Source organism: Balaenoptera acutorostrata, chromosome 1, assembly GCF_949987535.1.
Source record: "Balaenoptera acutorostrata chromosome 1, mBalAcu1.1, whole genome shotgun sequence".
NCBI classification, from domain to species: Eukaryota; Metazoa; Chordata; class Mammalia; order Artiodactyla; family Balaenopteridae; genus Balaenoptera; species Balaenoptera acutorostrata.
Window position 1 is genome coordinate 163,190,943 of NC_080064.1, and position 16,160 is coordinate 163,207,102.

At 47.9% G+C, this 16,160-nt stretch overlaps 1 protein-coding gene across 1 annotated transcript; it reads right to left on the reverse strand.

The window, feature by feature from the left end:
* Positions 1-9,863: 9,863 nt before the first annotated feature.
* On the reverse strand, positions 9,864-15,819 carry LOC103012663 (vasopressin V1b receptor-like). The gene is given in 3 exon segments (XM_057541470.1): positions 9,864-10,707; positions 14,479-14,878; positions 14,880-15,819. Coding segments are annotated over 3 exon segments (1,272 nt in total). The 5' UTR covers positions 15,423-15,819; the 3' UTR covers positions 9,864-10,378.
* Between the last annotated feature and the right edge of the window lie 341 nt (positions 15,820-16,160).

A 16,160-nucleotide genomic window follows, 5' to 3' on the forward strand; every position in this document is an offset into this window, starting at 1 on the left:
AGCAGAAACTAACACACCATTGTAAAGCAATTATACTCCAATAAAAATGCTAAAAAAAAAAAAAAAGGAAACCCTAGAAATACTCCTAGCCGAATTCAAACCCCAGATGAGTGGCATTCAGGTCTAAAGACCATTCATTAGCTGTGCGCCATCTGCTGGCTATAAATGACCTTTCTAGCCCTGGTACTGAGTGGGTTGGGGGGGAGGGGCAGGGGCCGCTTTCATCTTCCCAGGTTCCTCTTCCCCAAGATGACCTGAAGAGATGGTTTTGAGTTTCTGGGGCTGGAAACTTTTGACACATGTCCCTACACCTTTTAGCTACCACTGTTCTTCCTCTCCTACTATTGTTTGAACATTTGTGTCCCCCACCAAAGTTATATGCTGAAATCCTAATCCAAGGTAATGGTATTGGGAGATGGGGCCTTTGGGAGGTTATTCGATCATGAGGGTGGCAACCTCCTGAATGAGATTAGTGCTCTTAGAAATCCACAGAGCTCCCAGCGCCTTCCATCATGTGAGGATACAATGAGAAGTCTGCAACCCAGAAGAGGACACTCACCAACCGTGCTGGCACCCTCCAAAACTATGAAAAATGAATATCTGTTGTTTATAAGCCACCCAGTCTATGGTACTTTTTAGGAAGCCGTAGGGACCAGGACATCTCCTTAGAAAGTTTTTCTTCTTTTTATTCTTCCAGTTTTACTGAGATATAATTGACATACAGCCCTGTATAAGTTTAAGGTGTACAGCACAATGATTTGACTTACACACGTCATGAAATGATTACCACGATAAGTTCAGGGTGCATCCATCGTCTTGCATAGACACAAAATTAAAGAAATAGAAAAAAATGTTTTTCCTTGTGAACTCTTTACTCTCTTAACAACTTTCACATAGAACATACAGCAGTGTGTGATAGATTTATCACGTAGTACATTGCATCCCTAGTACTTACTATCGTGTAACTGAAAGTCTGTACCTTTTGACTGCCTTTATCCAATTCCCCTCCCACAACTCCCACCTCTGATACCACAAATCTGATCTCTTTTTCTATGAGTTTCTTTGTTTGTTTTTGTAGTATAATTGACCTATGCACTATGTTAGTTCCTGTTACACAACATAGTGATTTGATATTTCTATACTTTCAAAATGATCACCCAGTCTAATCACCCTCTGTCACCATACAAAGATATTATGTATTATTCCCCACACTGTACATTTCACACCTGCAACTCATTTATTTTGCAACTGGAAGTTTGTATCTCAATCTCCCTCACTTATTTCTCCCCTCACCTCACCCCTTCTCCTCTGGCAACGATGTGTTTGTTCTCTGTATCTATTACTCTGTTTATGTTTTGTTATGTTTGTTCATTTGTTTTGTTTTTTAGATTCCACGTATAAGTGAAATCGTACAGTATTTGCCTTTCTTTGTCTGACTTACTTCACTTAACAGAATACCCTCTAGGTCTATCCATGTTGTTGCAAACTGCAAGATTTCATTCTTTTTATGGCAGAAAAAGATATACGCACTCCTATGTTCATGGCAACATTATTTGCAGTAGCCAAGATATGAAAGCAACTTAAGAGCCCATCAATAGATGAATAAAGAAGAAGTGGCTATATATATACATATATACATGTATACGTATATACGTGTATATATATTGTAAATGATATATCCAGTAAGGGAGATATCCATATATCTCCCTTACTGGATATATCACTTGCAAATTTCTTCTCCCATTCAGTAGACAGTCTTTTTTTTTATAAATTTATTTATTTATTAATTTATTTAATTTTTGGCTGCGTTGGGTCTTTGTTGCTGCGCATGGGCTTTCTCTAGCTGTGGTGAGCGGGGGCTACTCTTTGTTGTGGTGCGCAGGCTTCTCATTGTGGTGGCTTCTCTTGTTGCGGAGCACGGGCTCTAGGCGTGCGGGCTTCAGTAGTTGCAGCACGTGGGCTCAGTAGTTGTGGCTCGCGGACTCTAGACCCCAGGCACAGTAGTTGTGGCACACAGGCTTAGTTGCTCCATGGCATATGGGATCATCCCAGACCAGGGTTCAAACCTGTGTCTCCTGCATTGGCAGGCGGATTCTTAACCACTGCGCCACCAGGCAAGTCCCAGTAGACAGTCTTTTCATTGATAGTTTCCTTCATGGTACAAAAACTTTTAATTTGACGTAGTCCCAATTGTTTATTTTTGCTTTTTTTTCCCTTGCCTGAGGTGACATATCCAAGAAAAATGTTACTAAGACCAATGTCAAAATGTGTACTGCCTATGTTTTCTTCTAGAAGTTTTATGGTTTCAGGCCTTGCATTTAAGACTTTAGTCCACTTTGAATTTATTTTTGTGCCTGGTGTGAGAAAGTAGTCCAGTGTGATTCTTGTGCATGTAGCTGTGCAGTTTTCCCAACACCATTTATTGAAGAGGCTTTCCTTTCCCCATTTTATATTCTTGCCTTTTTTGTCATAGGCTAACCCACACTTCATATGTGTGGGTTCATTTCTGGACTCTCTATTCCAGGGGTCCCCAACCCCCAGGTCGCAGACCGGTACGGCAGACTGGTACCGGTCTGTGGCCTGTTAGGAACCGGGCCACACAGCAGGAGGTGAGCAGCAGGCGAGCGAGGAAGTTTCACCTGCTGCTTGCTCCCGATTGCTCGCATTACCACCTGAATCATCGCTTGCATTACCGTCTGAACCATTGCTCACATTACTGCCTCAAACATTGCCCCCATTGCTCGCATTACTGCCTGAACCATCCTCCCACCTCTGTCCATGGAAGAATTGTCTTGCATGAAACTGGTCCCTGGTGCCAAAAGGATTGGGTACTGCTGTTCTTTTCTGTTCCATTGATCTATGTGTCTGCTTTTGTGGCAGTACCACGCTGTTTTGATTACTGTAGCTTTGTATTATAGTTTGAAATCAGGGAGTGTGATATTTCCAGGTTTGTTCTTCTTTCTCAAGATTGTTTTGGCTATTCAGGGTCTTTTATGTTTCCATACAAATTTTAGAATTATTTGTTCTAGCTCTGTGAAAAATGCCATTGGTATTTTAATAGAGATGGCACTGAGTCTGTAGATTGCCTTGGGTAGTATGGTCATTTTAATAAATTTATTTATTTATTTATTCATTTCTGGCTGTGTTGGGTCTTCGTTTCTGTGCGAGGGCTTTCTCTAGTTGTGGCAAGCGGGGGCCACTCTTCATCGCGGTGCGCGGGCCTCTCACTATCGCGGCCTCTCTTGTTGCGGAGCACAGGCTCCAGACGCGCAGGCTCAGTAATTGTGGCTCACGGGCCCAGTTGCTCCGCGGCATGTGGGATCTTCCCAGACCAGGGCTCGAGCCCGTCTCCCCTGCATTGGCAGGCAGACTCTAAACCACTGCGCCACCAGGGAAGCCCAGTATGGTCATTTTAACAGTATTATTTCTTTTTTTTTTTTTTAATAAATTTATTTATTTAATTTTTGGCTGCGTTGGGTCTTTGTTACTGCATGCAGGCTTTCTCTAGTTGCAGCAAGCAGGGGCTACTCTTTGTTGCAGTGCACAGGCTTCTCACTGAGGTGGCTTCTCTTGTTGCAGAGCATGGGCTCTAGGCACACGGGCTTCAGTAGTTGTGGCGCACAGGCTTAGTTGCTCCGTGTCATGTGGGGTCTTCCCGGACCAGGGCTTGAACCCGTGTCCCCTGTATTGGCAGGCAGATTCTTAACCACTGCGCCCCCAGGGAAGTCCCTAACAATATTATTTCTTTCAATCCATGAGCACAGTATATTTTTCCATCTGTTTGTGTCATCTTCAATTTCTTTCATTAGTGTCTTATAGTTTTCCAAGTACAGATCTTTTACTTCCGTAGTTATATTTATTTCTAGATATTTTATTATTTTTGATACAATTGTAAATGGGATTATTTTCTTAATTTTTCTTTCTGATAGTTTGTTGTTAGTGTATAAAAATGCAACCAATTTCTGCATACTAATTTTGTATCCTGCAACTTTTCCAAATTCATTGATGAGCTCTAGTAGTTTTTTGGTGGCATCTTTAAGATTTTCCATGTGTAGTATCATGTCATCTGCAAACAGTGACAGTTTTACTTCTTCCTTTCCAATTTGGATTCCTTTTATTTCTTTTTCTGGTCTAATTGCTGTGGCTAGGACTTCCAATACTATTTTGGTTAGAAGTGTTGAGAGTGGGCATCATTGTCTTGTTTCTGATCTTAGAGGAAATGCTTTCAGCTTTTCAGCATTGAGCATGATGTTAGCTGTGGGCTTATCATATATGGTCTTTATTATGTTGAGATATGTTCCTTCTATAACCACTTTGTTGAGAATTTTTGTCATAAAGGAATGTTAAATTTTGTCAAAAGCCTTATCTATATCCATTGAGATGATCAAATGACTTTTATTCTTCAATTCATTAATGTGGTGTATCACATAATTTGTGGATATTGAAAAATCCTTGCACCCCTGAAATAAATTTCACTTGACCACGATGTGTGATCTTTCTAATGTATTGTTAGATTAGGTTTGCTAGTATTTTATTGAGGAGTTTTTCATCTATGTCCATTGGTGATATTGGCCTGTAATTTACTTTTTTTGTGATATCTTTGTCTGGTTTTGTTAGCAGAGTGCGGCTGGCCTTGTAGCATGAGTTTGGAAGCATTCCTTTCTCTGCAAATAATTTGAGAAGGATAAGCATTAATTCTTCTCTAAATGTTTAATAGAATTCACCTGTGAAGATGTCTGGTCCTGGACTTTTGTTTGTTAGGAGTTTTTTAAATTACTGATTCAATTTCATTACTGGTGATTGGTCTGTTCATATTTTCTATTTCTTCTTGATTCAGTCATGGGAGAGTGTACATCTCTAGGAATTTGTCCATTTCTTCTAGGTTGTCCATTTTATTAGCATATAATTGTAGTAATCTCTTTTGATCCTTTATATTGCTGTGGTGTCGTTTATAACTTCTTTTTTCATTTCTGATTTTATTTATTTGGGCCTTCTCTCTCTTTTTTCTTGACGAGTCTGGCTAAAGGTTTATCAGTTTTGTTGAAGCTTTTCTTAATGGGGAAAAAGAGATTCTACTGATTAGAGAGGCAGAATGAAGACTAACCACTACCAAAGTCAACAACAATGACACCATCTTTGCAAACAGAAATAAAACCCTACTTTTTATTGATCTCTTTTAAAAAGAAAAAAAAAAAAAGAGAATTCAAGAGTGTGCTGAAGAGATTCAGCAACAACACACCCAAGAGAGACTGGGCAGAGATACTGCTGAGACAGTTCCCACACCAGGAGAGGGGACAACTGCAGTAGCATGGACAGAGCACCTGCTTTCTGCAGAATTCTGGATAGGCCCTGGGAGTTAGGAGGATCAAACACAAAAATAAGACTTGATCATGTGAATGGGGTCAAGGCATGTATGACCTAGTTGTGGGGACAGGCAAGAATATGTACAAAACAACATGTGACAAGGGAGAATTAACACAGAGCAATGAAACCAGAGCTCATCAATGTTTAAGTAGATTGAGTATAAGAATGTTAAGATCAGGTGGGTCTAATCAGAAAGAAACATCTCAGAGGGAGGTGGTTTCTCACCTCAGTTTAGGAAGAAGGATGGACAACTGATGGATGGGAGAAGAGGCAGAGGAAAGGGAGCAGGCCTGACACAATGGAGGGACTCAATAAATTCTCCAGGGACTGACCTGAACTGAACTCAGAAGCAGTGATGATACTTGGGAGCAGGATGTTGATGTCAGAGAAAACAGAGACAAGAATGCCACTGACCACCTGATTAAGGTCAATAGTGAACTTCTGCTATGATTGGCTTCAAAAGTATGACTTTCACTGCAGGTAAGTATATCATAGAGGTTAACATTAGCATTCACCCCAGTTGCTTATAAGGGGAAGGCATTCTTGGCAACTGCTGTTTAAGAATAGAGTTGAAAGTGTGACTCCAAGTGACTTACAGAGGTTTGACTGACCATCAATGGTGCAGATGACTTAGATGACCTGATAAGTGAAGAGGAGGACTGATTTCACATCCTAAAGAGCTTGGGCCAATAAGCTGATGACTGGGGCCAGCTAACAATATGACCTGATCCTCATTGCTAGCCATGTTACTAGAAATAAAATGGCTTTTTGTTTGTGATACCTCTGTGAGCTTAAAGGGTTAGCTGCTTAAATCCGTATAAACGGTTGCCTGTACGAGTAATCACCATTTGAGGAGCACAGCTTCTGGTACAATGAAGTCACTCTCTCCCATGTTGTATGTCATCAGAACCTCCAGGGAAGAATCATGCTGCCCCACTCTGGGCTCCTCTGTGGCTAAAGACTGGATAAAATCTCTCCAAAACTATCTTATACCTAGGTACTGATAAACTGATTTGCTACTGGAAACCAGTAGAAAGTTGATTACATGCCAATGATGAACTGGGAATACACAGTAGACTAGAGTAAATGTGATCTGTCTTCCATGAATTTTTATTCTAAAGGAGCAAGCACCCAATGCTCACCGTAGAACTGAAGCAGAATTCCATGAGGGACACTAACTCATTGGCCAGCAAGACCCACAGGGTGAGGAGGTATTTTATGCTCAACATCAGTGGGATATTTGCTCTCAGATCAGGACAGTCTTCCTGGTCCAGAGGGGCCTCAAGAGGCCTTCTTACCCAAGCCCCTGGCCTCTAAACTAAACACATTATAATTTCATCATTGAGGTCCCCTACCTCCCTCATACACTCACCCTTTCAGGAAGGAATTTCTATACTCAGGCCCTTACCCTGCAGAAGAAACCTCTTGTTCTTTGCCCCTCCTTGCCAAATACATCCTCTGTGAACTTAGACGAAAAGAACTGCACGTCCAAGTATCTCAACAGAGCTGGTCAAATGAGAGATCAAGACTCTAGAACTTGAGGGAAAGTTAGTATGGCATAAGAACTGGAAGACCCATGTGACTTTCCCAGTAGGTCCCTGTGGGTCATTACTGCTTCAGACACACTTTCAGCTCCACACTGCCACCATGTGGCCCCAGGGCAAATCCCAGGTCACTCTTGTCTCCTTTTCCCTCTTAAGTGAATGTAAGGGTACCAAGAAGGTGGTTCCCCGCCCCTCAACCTTCCCCTTGGCCCTGTCCTGTTCAAGGAGATCACAATTTTATTTTAGCCTACATATTCCATTGTCATTGCTCATAGGAAACAAAGATGCCCAGAAATCTCCTGGTTATTAAGTAGTTGTATTGGTCAATTTCAACCACATGTCTGGGTTCTGGACCCAGGAGTGAGTTGCTGTGGCCTAGGTTGAGGCTAGAGCCCCTCGATAGATAAAATACCTATTTACATACAAAACACAGAGTCATCTGCAAAATTACTGGCCTATACCAAACAACATAAAAAGCCATTCTGAGAAATGCCCACAGTCAAGCAATTAACCTCCTCCTTCCATCTTCTGCCCTGCCCACCCCCCAGACCCCTGCTCCCACATGGGTTCCATGGGACTGAAGTACTGTATTTCACAGAGTCCACAGGAAGGCATAAACATTTTACAAAATTGCTCAGCCCAGGGACAGTATCGCTCAGTTTTTCCTGGGGTGAGCTGTCAGAAATGAGATTGACCCAGAGAGCACGGGACCTCCTTCTTGCTTCCCACAAGGCCCACCTCCCTGGACCCTATCCAAGGCCCTGGCGCTGGCTCTGAATGCCTGTGAGAGCTTCCTACAGGGACTGCAAAAGCCATCATCCATAGATCCAGACAGGATCCTGCCATTTCCTTCAGGAGCCTCCTGGAATAGGCTCCTGAAGCCCCCAGCCCAGTGTCCAGCTGTTCCCCATTGCCCTCATCATAGGACAGCACTAGCTTTCTGGAAAAGGTCAATTGCAGCCTTTCCATGGGAGGAAGAGGGAGGGCCCCAAACCACCACCACAAGTAAATCCGCCCTCATGCGATGCAAAGTTGGAAATATAATAGTGGGATTATGTGCTACTCTTTGCTATAGAAGGCACAGAGTAGGCATGGAAAGGGCTCTAGCCAATCTTGATTCCAGGTCTCTTCTCGCCTCCCTACTATAGAGTCTCCTGGGCCCAGTGCCCTGGAAGTCACCCACTGGATGCAATCCCGAGCCAGGCCACTATCTTCTCTAACGTCAGTAGAGTGTTGTATAGTCTACAGCCTCACATCCGTGCCCTCCCAACAAGGCGGGCATCGTTATTTCTATTTAACAAAGGAGGTGTCTGTTGCTCAGAGAGATTGGATAACTTGCCCAAGTTCAAACAGGTAGAAAAGAGGTGAGATCAGGACTCAAACCCAGGTTTGGGGGTACAAGGCCGGTATCCCTTGTACCTCCCAGTCATCGTGATGAGCAAAGATTTACTTAGTACCTCCTATGGGCACCAGGGTCAGGAACTGTGGTCTGAAGTGGAAGCAGAGGAAGGAGCACTTCAACAGCTCACGCTGGCATGGGAGGCTCCTCAGCCCAGCTCCATCAGGACAGATGGACAGGGAAGAAGTGGTTGGATGTCAGGGACTGACATTAGCAACAGGGTGCAGTGAAGAGAGACAGTGGGTTCCCACATCCACCTTGAGCCTTGGTCTCATTAGGGTTCTGTGTCCCGCTCTCCACTTCTCTAGTATTGAAGGGCTGGGGTGCTTTGTTCACTCACAACACTCAGCTTAGGTTCTTTTCTTTTAAGGAAGCCTAATGAGACTTCTTAGAGGTAAGTGGCCTCTTAAAGAAGTGTATCCCCAAAGCCACAGTCACTCCTCAAAACCTCCCTAGGAGTGGAGGGCAGAGAGTGACTGCTCCCTAGAGCGCTCTCAGGAGCTCTTAATTAGATCAGCAATCCCTACATTAGTAGGGGTTCATTCATGTGTTTCGTATAGTTCAAGAGTTTACAAACCACCTGCATACACACAGTCCTATTTGACCCTCATAATGGAGAAAGCAAGGCCATTGGTGGTGGCATGGTGGTAGAACCAGGACCCAGTTCTCCTGACTTCAGCTGATGGTCTTTCCACCATCAAGACCATCGCTTTGATTAGAACCAGAATCATGGTGGGGAGATTATCCCATGGTATAAATCCCACTGGGGATAATGAGGAGCAGGACAAAGCCTCAGATTCTACCTGCCAGGCTCTCTTGGCATCAGCGTCACAGAACTGAGGGCAAAAGCGGACAGTACGGCCAAGGCAGGAACCAAAGTCACCAGAATTGAGTCAAAGGGCATAAATGTCATTGTCATGAAAATACAACAATTCTTCCAGAGCCTATTGGTTAGAACGTCCTTAGAGAATGCTTCTCCAGTCTTGCAAAGTCATGAAAGTTTCAATCTGGGAAACACCTTAGAGATCAACTCTGTTCTACAGGTGAGGAGCTGAGGCCCAGAGAGGGAGGTGACTTGCCCAAGGTCATACAGATACCCCACGGCAGAGCCGAGTTTCCAGTCCTGGGCTCCTGATTTGATCACGGCAAGCATGTGATTCGTGTGGAAGCTTTGAAGAGCCTCAAACAAATCCAGAGCCATGACTGAGTCACACTTTCTCAAAGGATGTCTCCTCTGTGCATCCCCAAGAGGCAGGAGCCATGTGGACCCCTTGAGGGGAGGAGGGAGAGCGACCAATCCCTGCTGCCTCCGAGGCTTCCTCCCACTCAGAATTTTATTGTGACCGTTTTCATCTCCTCCTTTCCTCACTCTTTCTTCTCACGCTCACCCCCCGTGGGTCATTCCACTGAGAATATGCAATACTTTGCCCCGTCACCCACCCTAACTCTAAACGAGGTGCGTGGGGAGAAGAGCAGTAGCGCTTGCAGAGTTTTGACCAGTTACCAGGTGCTGTGCTAACCCTGCATTTCCCTTCGGTAGACAGGTGGGCATAGCAGGCGAAGCCCTCACACCTATTCACTTTCTTCATTACACAATCCTCTCTCTGCCAAAAAAAACCCCAAAAAACAAAAACTCAGGACGCAAACAGGGTCCTTCTCGAAGGTTTTCACTCCTTCCCTCTCCTGGTTGAACTGGGATGCGCTAGTCAGGTTAGGATGGGACAAACCAGATAGGAGACCAGCCGCTGAGTCCCTGCTGCCTGTGGACCCCCAGACAGGACAGCCCTAGGCCTGTCAGATCTGGGGCACCACATCCACCACACGTGTGGTTCCCAGACACCCTGTGAATATGGCAGGATCAGGGAAGCAGCCAGTCTGCTTCTCCCTGACTCCGAGCACGTGAGGTTGGGAGCAAACGACGGCAGCTGTGTCACCAAGAGTAGGAGCAGCCATTCTGGCCTCCTCGCCCTGCCTCAAACTGGGCTCCCCTAACTCCAGCCCTGTGCTCCCAGCACTTACATCCAGTGCTGAGATGGGTAGAGGCCCTCTGCCACACTCCAGGGAGCGTTCCCTAAAAGATGCTGGTCTCGGTGATGGTGTCCCTGTCCACCTGCTCTTCACCCTTCAGTGGGTCTTCGGGCCCCGGCCTCTGGCTGAGTCTGGGGCTGAGGCTGAGGGTGGGCAGGACACTGGAGCGGGTCAGCAGCATGGCGCGGCGGCTGGACGGGCTGCCGCTGGAGAGCTGCCTGCACATCCTGGGCCCCGGCCCCCCGCAGCAGGCCAGACGGCAGAGGGAACGCGGCCACAGGTGGCCGTTGAAGCCCATGTAGATCCAGGGGTTGCAGCAGCTGCTGAGGTTGCCCAAAAGCATGGAGATGGTGAAAGACACATTGGTTGAATCTGCCGAGAGAGAAGCACAAGAATTTCAGAGCTTGAAGAGACCTGGGAGAGAGTCCCGGTCCCTACTGAATGGAGAAGGAAATTGAATCCCAGAGAGGACCTGGGACTCACATGGGGTTCTATAATTAGAAAGGAACAAAGCTGGGGCATGAACCTGGGACTCCTGACTCCAGAGTCTTGCCTCACTGATTTATTTGTTCGTTTTGTACTACAGGGTGACGACAGGATCCGAGGCTTGCTCTGAGTTGACTTTTAGAGGTGCAAACATAGTCCGGGAGAGGAGCGGCCCAAATAGGAGACACTGTCTTTGTTCCAAAACCTCGATCTTGAATCCCCTAATGGATGTACAGCTAGGATGAAGCAACTTCTATAAAACATACAGGAAAAATAACCATGATTCTAGCCACGTTCAGGCACACCTCCATCCCCACTTATGTCATAGATACGGGTGCACATTGCCTTCCGAATTCTGTCCTCCTTGACCCCTAGGGGTCAGTCCCAGTCATTCTGTCATTCAGTCATTTTGCATGTGAGTATCGACTGTGCCAGGTCAGTGATAGAGACCTGGTAGGGCGATCAGTGGAGCCTGACAGCCCTACAGGTCCCATGATGTCATCTCCAACTGTGCGCCTTCTAGGTACAGAGCATCCAGGCATCCCGTTCCAGACGAGTACTTGTTCTCTGTCATCAGAAATTACATCCAAAGAATGCACCATCCTTGGCGGGTGGGGGAGCTAATTTCTCTCTTGGGCAGTCAAAATGTGAGAGTTCAAAGACTCTGATAAGATTTCTTCCAGATACAATACTCTTTCTGAAAATGGAATGAAACTTCTCATGACAAGAGGAAAGCTGCTGGGATGGGCCCCGTCCTCCTGCTAGATGCACCACGGCTACAGTTATGGCGTGGGTTGCATACTGAGTTACCCTGCTCTTCAGTGGAGGCTGTAGAATCACTGAGCACAATGCTTAAGCTGGAAGGAACCTTAGAGGTGGAATCACCAAATACAACGTCAGAGCTGGAAGGAACCTTAAGGGTTATGGCATAGACTTGAACCTAGGTCTTCCCTCTTCAAAGCAGCCATCCTGCACCCTGCCACCATTTCAACCAACAAACTCAAAGGCAAAGCTCAAGTGCCTGCTCTGTAAAGCACCATGAAATCTTCCGATACACAGATTTCTCATGCACCTCTCCCGAGGGTATGCTCTCCAGTGCGGTACTCATAGCCCAAGAGAAGGGAAGATACAGGGTCAGAATGTTTGAGAGAAGGCTTGAATCATAGAGTTAGGAAGCTGAAGGCACCTGGGCCTGGATGGGCAGGTCTAGGGCACAGAAGTGAGGGCAAGGAGGGAGCATCTGTAAGTGGAGGAGGGACCATCTTCAGCAACAAGCACAGCCTCCTTCAGGCTTGTCTGGGTTCCGGCCTGCTCCCCAGTTAACTTAATACCCAGGGGCTGCAGAAGACTTGGGAAGTTACTTTGGCTAAGGGGTGGTATTCATCCTGTCTGCTCCATCGACGTACATATGTAGTGCCTAGACTAGGCCAGAGACTTAGGGGTTCCAGAAGTTTCTTCACTTGGGAAACATCTGTTTGATTTGGCCTTGTCTGAGCCAGGCCCAGTGCAGGGGCTGGAGATGGGCCCGGAGCACTGGAGTCTGCAGAGGCTTCACCTCTCAGCCCCCGAGGGCAGATCCACTACTAGTCCTGGTCAGCTGCTGCACTGCATTCTGACGGAAGCTCAGCTGACAGTCGGGGGCAGGGCCAAGGGCAAGGATACAGACAGCTTCTCACCAAAGACTCAGGGACAGGCGGCCAGGAGGCTAGTTTGCTGTGGAGGGAAACTGAGTGCACTGGAAAGTAAGTCTAAAGTAATGAATGTCAGCCCGACTCAAAGGTCCCAGAGGGCTTCCAATTTTCTGAGGGAGCACATTTTCTGAGGGATACTTAGTTCCTGTACTTCATACTCAGTGAGGCTCTTGGTAAGTGGTAAGTCACTGTATACATGGGTCTCTGGGACAGGCTGATGATGACAGTGAGTACGGCAGGCGAGCAGGAAAGCCTGCGCTGGCTGAAAGGCAGGATCCCCATCTTCTTGTAGGTTCCTTGATAAAGGGGTGAATGGCCTTCTCACCCCTGGTGCCATCAGCTCAGCTGTGATCGTTGGGCATAAAGCCATGCCACGGTTAAAGCTTGGCCCGTCAAGACCTTGATTCCATTCCTGGCTCCATCTCTTACTAGCAGTGGCACTTCGGACCAGTTATTTCACCTCTCTGAGTCTCAGGTTACTCAGATGTAGACAAGGTCACCCCGAAGTAGCACAAGGCCTGAATGTGTTTGGCACTAGAAAGCCCTCCTTCCTTCTATTCTGTGCTTGACTAGAGCAGGGAGGTCCCTACAGGTGGTTAGGATTAATACGCTCATTGCTTTAAAGGTAATTTATAAATAGTCTCTGGTCCAGATTGGTGTCTGAAAGGTGGTTAAGAAGGGGTATGATGGGACTGTGAGAGTTCAGTATTGCTGTCACACTTCTCTCACAGAGTTGTGTTAACAACACGAACAGCCTTCCACTTACTTCATCTATCCAGAAGAACAAAGCATTTGGCTTAAGTGTGTCCTAGGATGAGCAAAATGAGATTAGAAACAAAAGCACAGGGAAGGGGGACCACTCCCTAAGAGCTGGTAGGAAGTGGTAGCCAGGGTCTGTTGGCCAGTGAACCCTCGGGAAGCTTCCAGAGGAAACTGTGCACAGGGCTTCCCTAGGGCAGTCACATGCTGCACCCATAATATACCCCGAGCTGTGCATAAGATGTGATGCACTGCAGAGGACACAGTCACCCCTCTTCACAGACTTGTCCCCCACTTAGGGGAGCAGGAACAGATGTCTCTGAATACCTCTCTCCAACATTTTGGGTGCCCAGACACCGCGTCTACCTTTCTGAGGACAAGTTCACCCCCAAATGGCCTGACCATCTGGCAGTGTCTAAAACTTAGGAGGCTGCCATCTACCTCACTCCAAAAAATGACCAGAACAAGGCCTTCTATGTGCCAACCGGAACACAGTCCCATTTTGTTTTTCACGTAGGAGGAAGGGCCCTCTCCTCATCACTTTCAGAGCCAGGGTTATGGGGGCGCGGGGGGCAGGAGGATGTAGTTGAGGGAAAAAACGAGGAGGCACCAGGTTTGGGTCCTACTTTTCACTTTGCTGTGTGGCCTTGGGCAAGTCATGTTTCCTCTCTGAGCCTCTGCTTTCTCATTAGCAAGACAAAAGTGTTGAACTTGAAATTTCAGGGTTGTGCACCAAGGCTAATTCATTGAAAGTGGCTGTTGAGAAGGAGTTCAACGTCATGTTCAGTTGCAGGGGGGAAGAGTGCTGAGAGATGTAGTTCATGGGCCACAAATTGCCATCCTGGATGGAATCATTTGAAAATCCCTTTCAAACATCTAGCAAACTGCGAGTTGCTCGGCCAAATCTACTAATGGTCATATATTTTTAGGGCCAAATAGTATTTTAAAATGTTTACATTAGTTACCAAAATTTTAAAATATGGAAATTCACGCAAAAGATACTCACATGGCATCTTTTGGCTGGAAGGGAGTTACAGCTGTCCCTTTTTACATGGGACAGGCACCATCTTTCCTAACTGCTTCACTTATTTGTTACCTATGTGGCCTTGTGAGCCATTGTGACCCTGTCCTAATACTCTTGTGCTCTCCTCTCCGCATTTTTCCACCTCGTGCTCCCACACCACCCCTCACCAGACCACACACTTGCCTTCATCAGGGGCATTCTCGTCCCACACAGACCACATCTGGACGCTGAAGAAAGGCGCCCAGCAGGCGATGTAGGCCAGCACAATGACGAAGGTCATCTTCACAGTCCGGATCTTGGCCCGTGAGATGGTGCTGGTGCTGCTGACCCGGGATGGCAGCCCCCGTGTGGCTGCAGCTGGTGCAGAAGGAGGTGAGGGCCGGTTCCAAGTCCTCCAACCCCCTCCTTCTACCTTCCAGGCCCCGGTCTTGACTTTTAGGTTCTTACAGATTTCATGGCAGATGAGGCTGTAGCAGGCCGTGAGCATGGCCACAGGCAGGATGAAGATGGCCAGGGTGGTCCAGGTGATGTAGGCCCGTGGCCCCCAAGGAAAGCGGAAGTCTGCCCAGCAGTCCAGCACTCCAAGAGCCCTGGATCACCTCTCGTAAAGAAAAAATGAAGACTTGAGGGAGGCTGAGGATGGCAGCCAGCAGCCAAGGAGCTGCAATGAGAGGGTAGGTGGACCTGCTGGGCTGCTGGAGGCTGCACAGGGGGTGACAAACGGCCAGGTAGCGGTCAAGCGTCATGGCCAGCAGCATGTAGGTGGAGGCGAACATGCTGAGCACCTGCAGGTACTTGATGGCCCGGCAGAGGGGGTCGGGGCCCTGGAAGCGGTAGGTGATGTCCCACAGCAGCTGGGGCAGCACCTGGAAGAGCGCCACGCCCAGGTCCGTCAGGGCCAGGTGCAGCACGAACAGGTGCATGCGGGAGCGCTTGCGGCCGGGCTGCCCCACCGTCAGCAGCACAGTCAGGTTGCCCCCTGTCGCCAGCACCAGGACAGTGGCCAGGACGCCGATCTCCACCTTGGCCAGCTCCTCATCCCGGCCCAGCCAGGGTGTGGTGGCATTGGGGACAGAGAGGGTGCTCCCGGGCGTGGGGCTGGTGATCCAAGGAGGCCCAGGATCCATGGTGGAAGTTTGCTGGGAGGGAACGGGAGGAAGGAGAGGGATGGATGGAGAGTGTGAGTGTGAGTGGAGAGGTTGGTTGAAGGAGATGGAGTGGGGAGGGGAAGTTTTAAGATGGAAAAAAGGAGAAGGTTGGGGATGACCGGGAAAAGGCTGAAACTGGGTGGAAATCGTTAAGAAGATGGGGGTAGAGAAGACGATGGAGAATGAGATAAGGAAGGAGAAGATGCTGATCCCAGAGAGGGGAGGGGGAACCCAGGAGCGAAGGGAAGGAGGGGTCAGGGAGGCAAGGTGTCAGGAAAGGAAGAATGGATGAGGCTGTGCACGGTGAGGCCTCTGGAAGGGAAAGAAGGCTGGGGCAGCTGGCACCACTCCCAAATCCACCCCAAATTCACTCTCTCCAAACTTTTCTGGAAGCGGAAAGCGGATGTCCCTAAGCCTGCTTGGAGGCGCGCTCCCGGCCATCGGTGTCGCCCGCCGGCCTGGAAGCCCCAGCCGAGCCCACGCGCCCCGGCCGGCGTGCGGCGACCAGCGGCAGCTGGAGCGCAGCGGCTCGGCCGAGCGAGTTTTATGCTGTAGCGCAGCCCGAGCGCAGCGGCACCTCGGCTCGCCGGTTGGCTCCTGCAGAGGAGGGCGGGGTGACACCCACAGGAGGAAGGACCGAGAGCCTGGGTGGAGGGGTGGGGGTAGGTGTCGGGGGAGGGTCCTGGAGGAGGGACAGAGGGGCGGTGGACCAGGGAC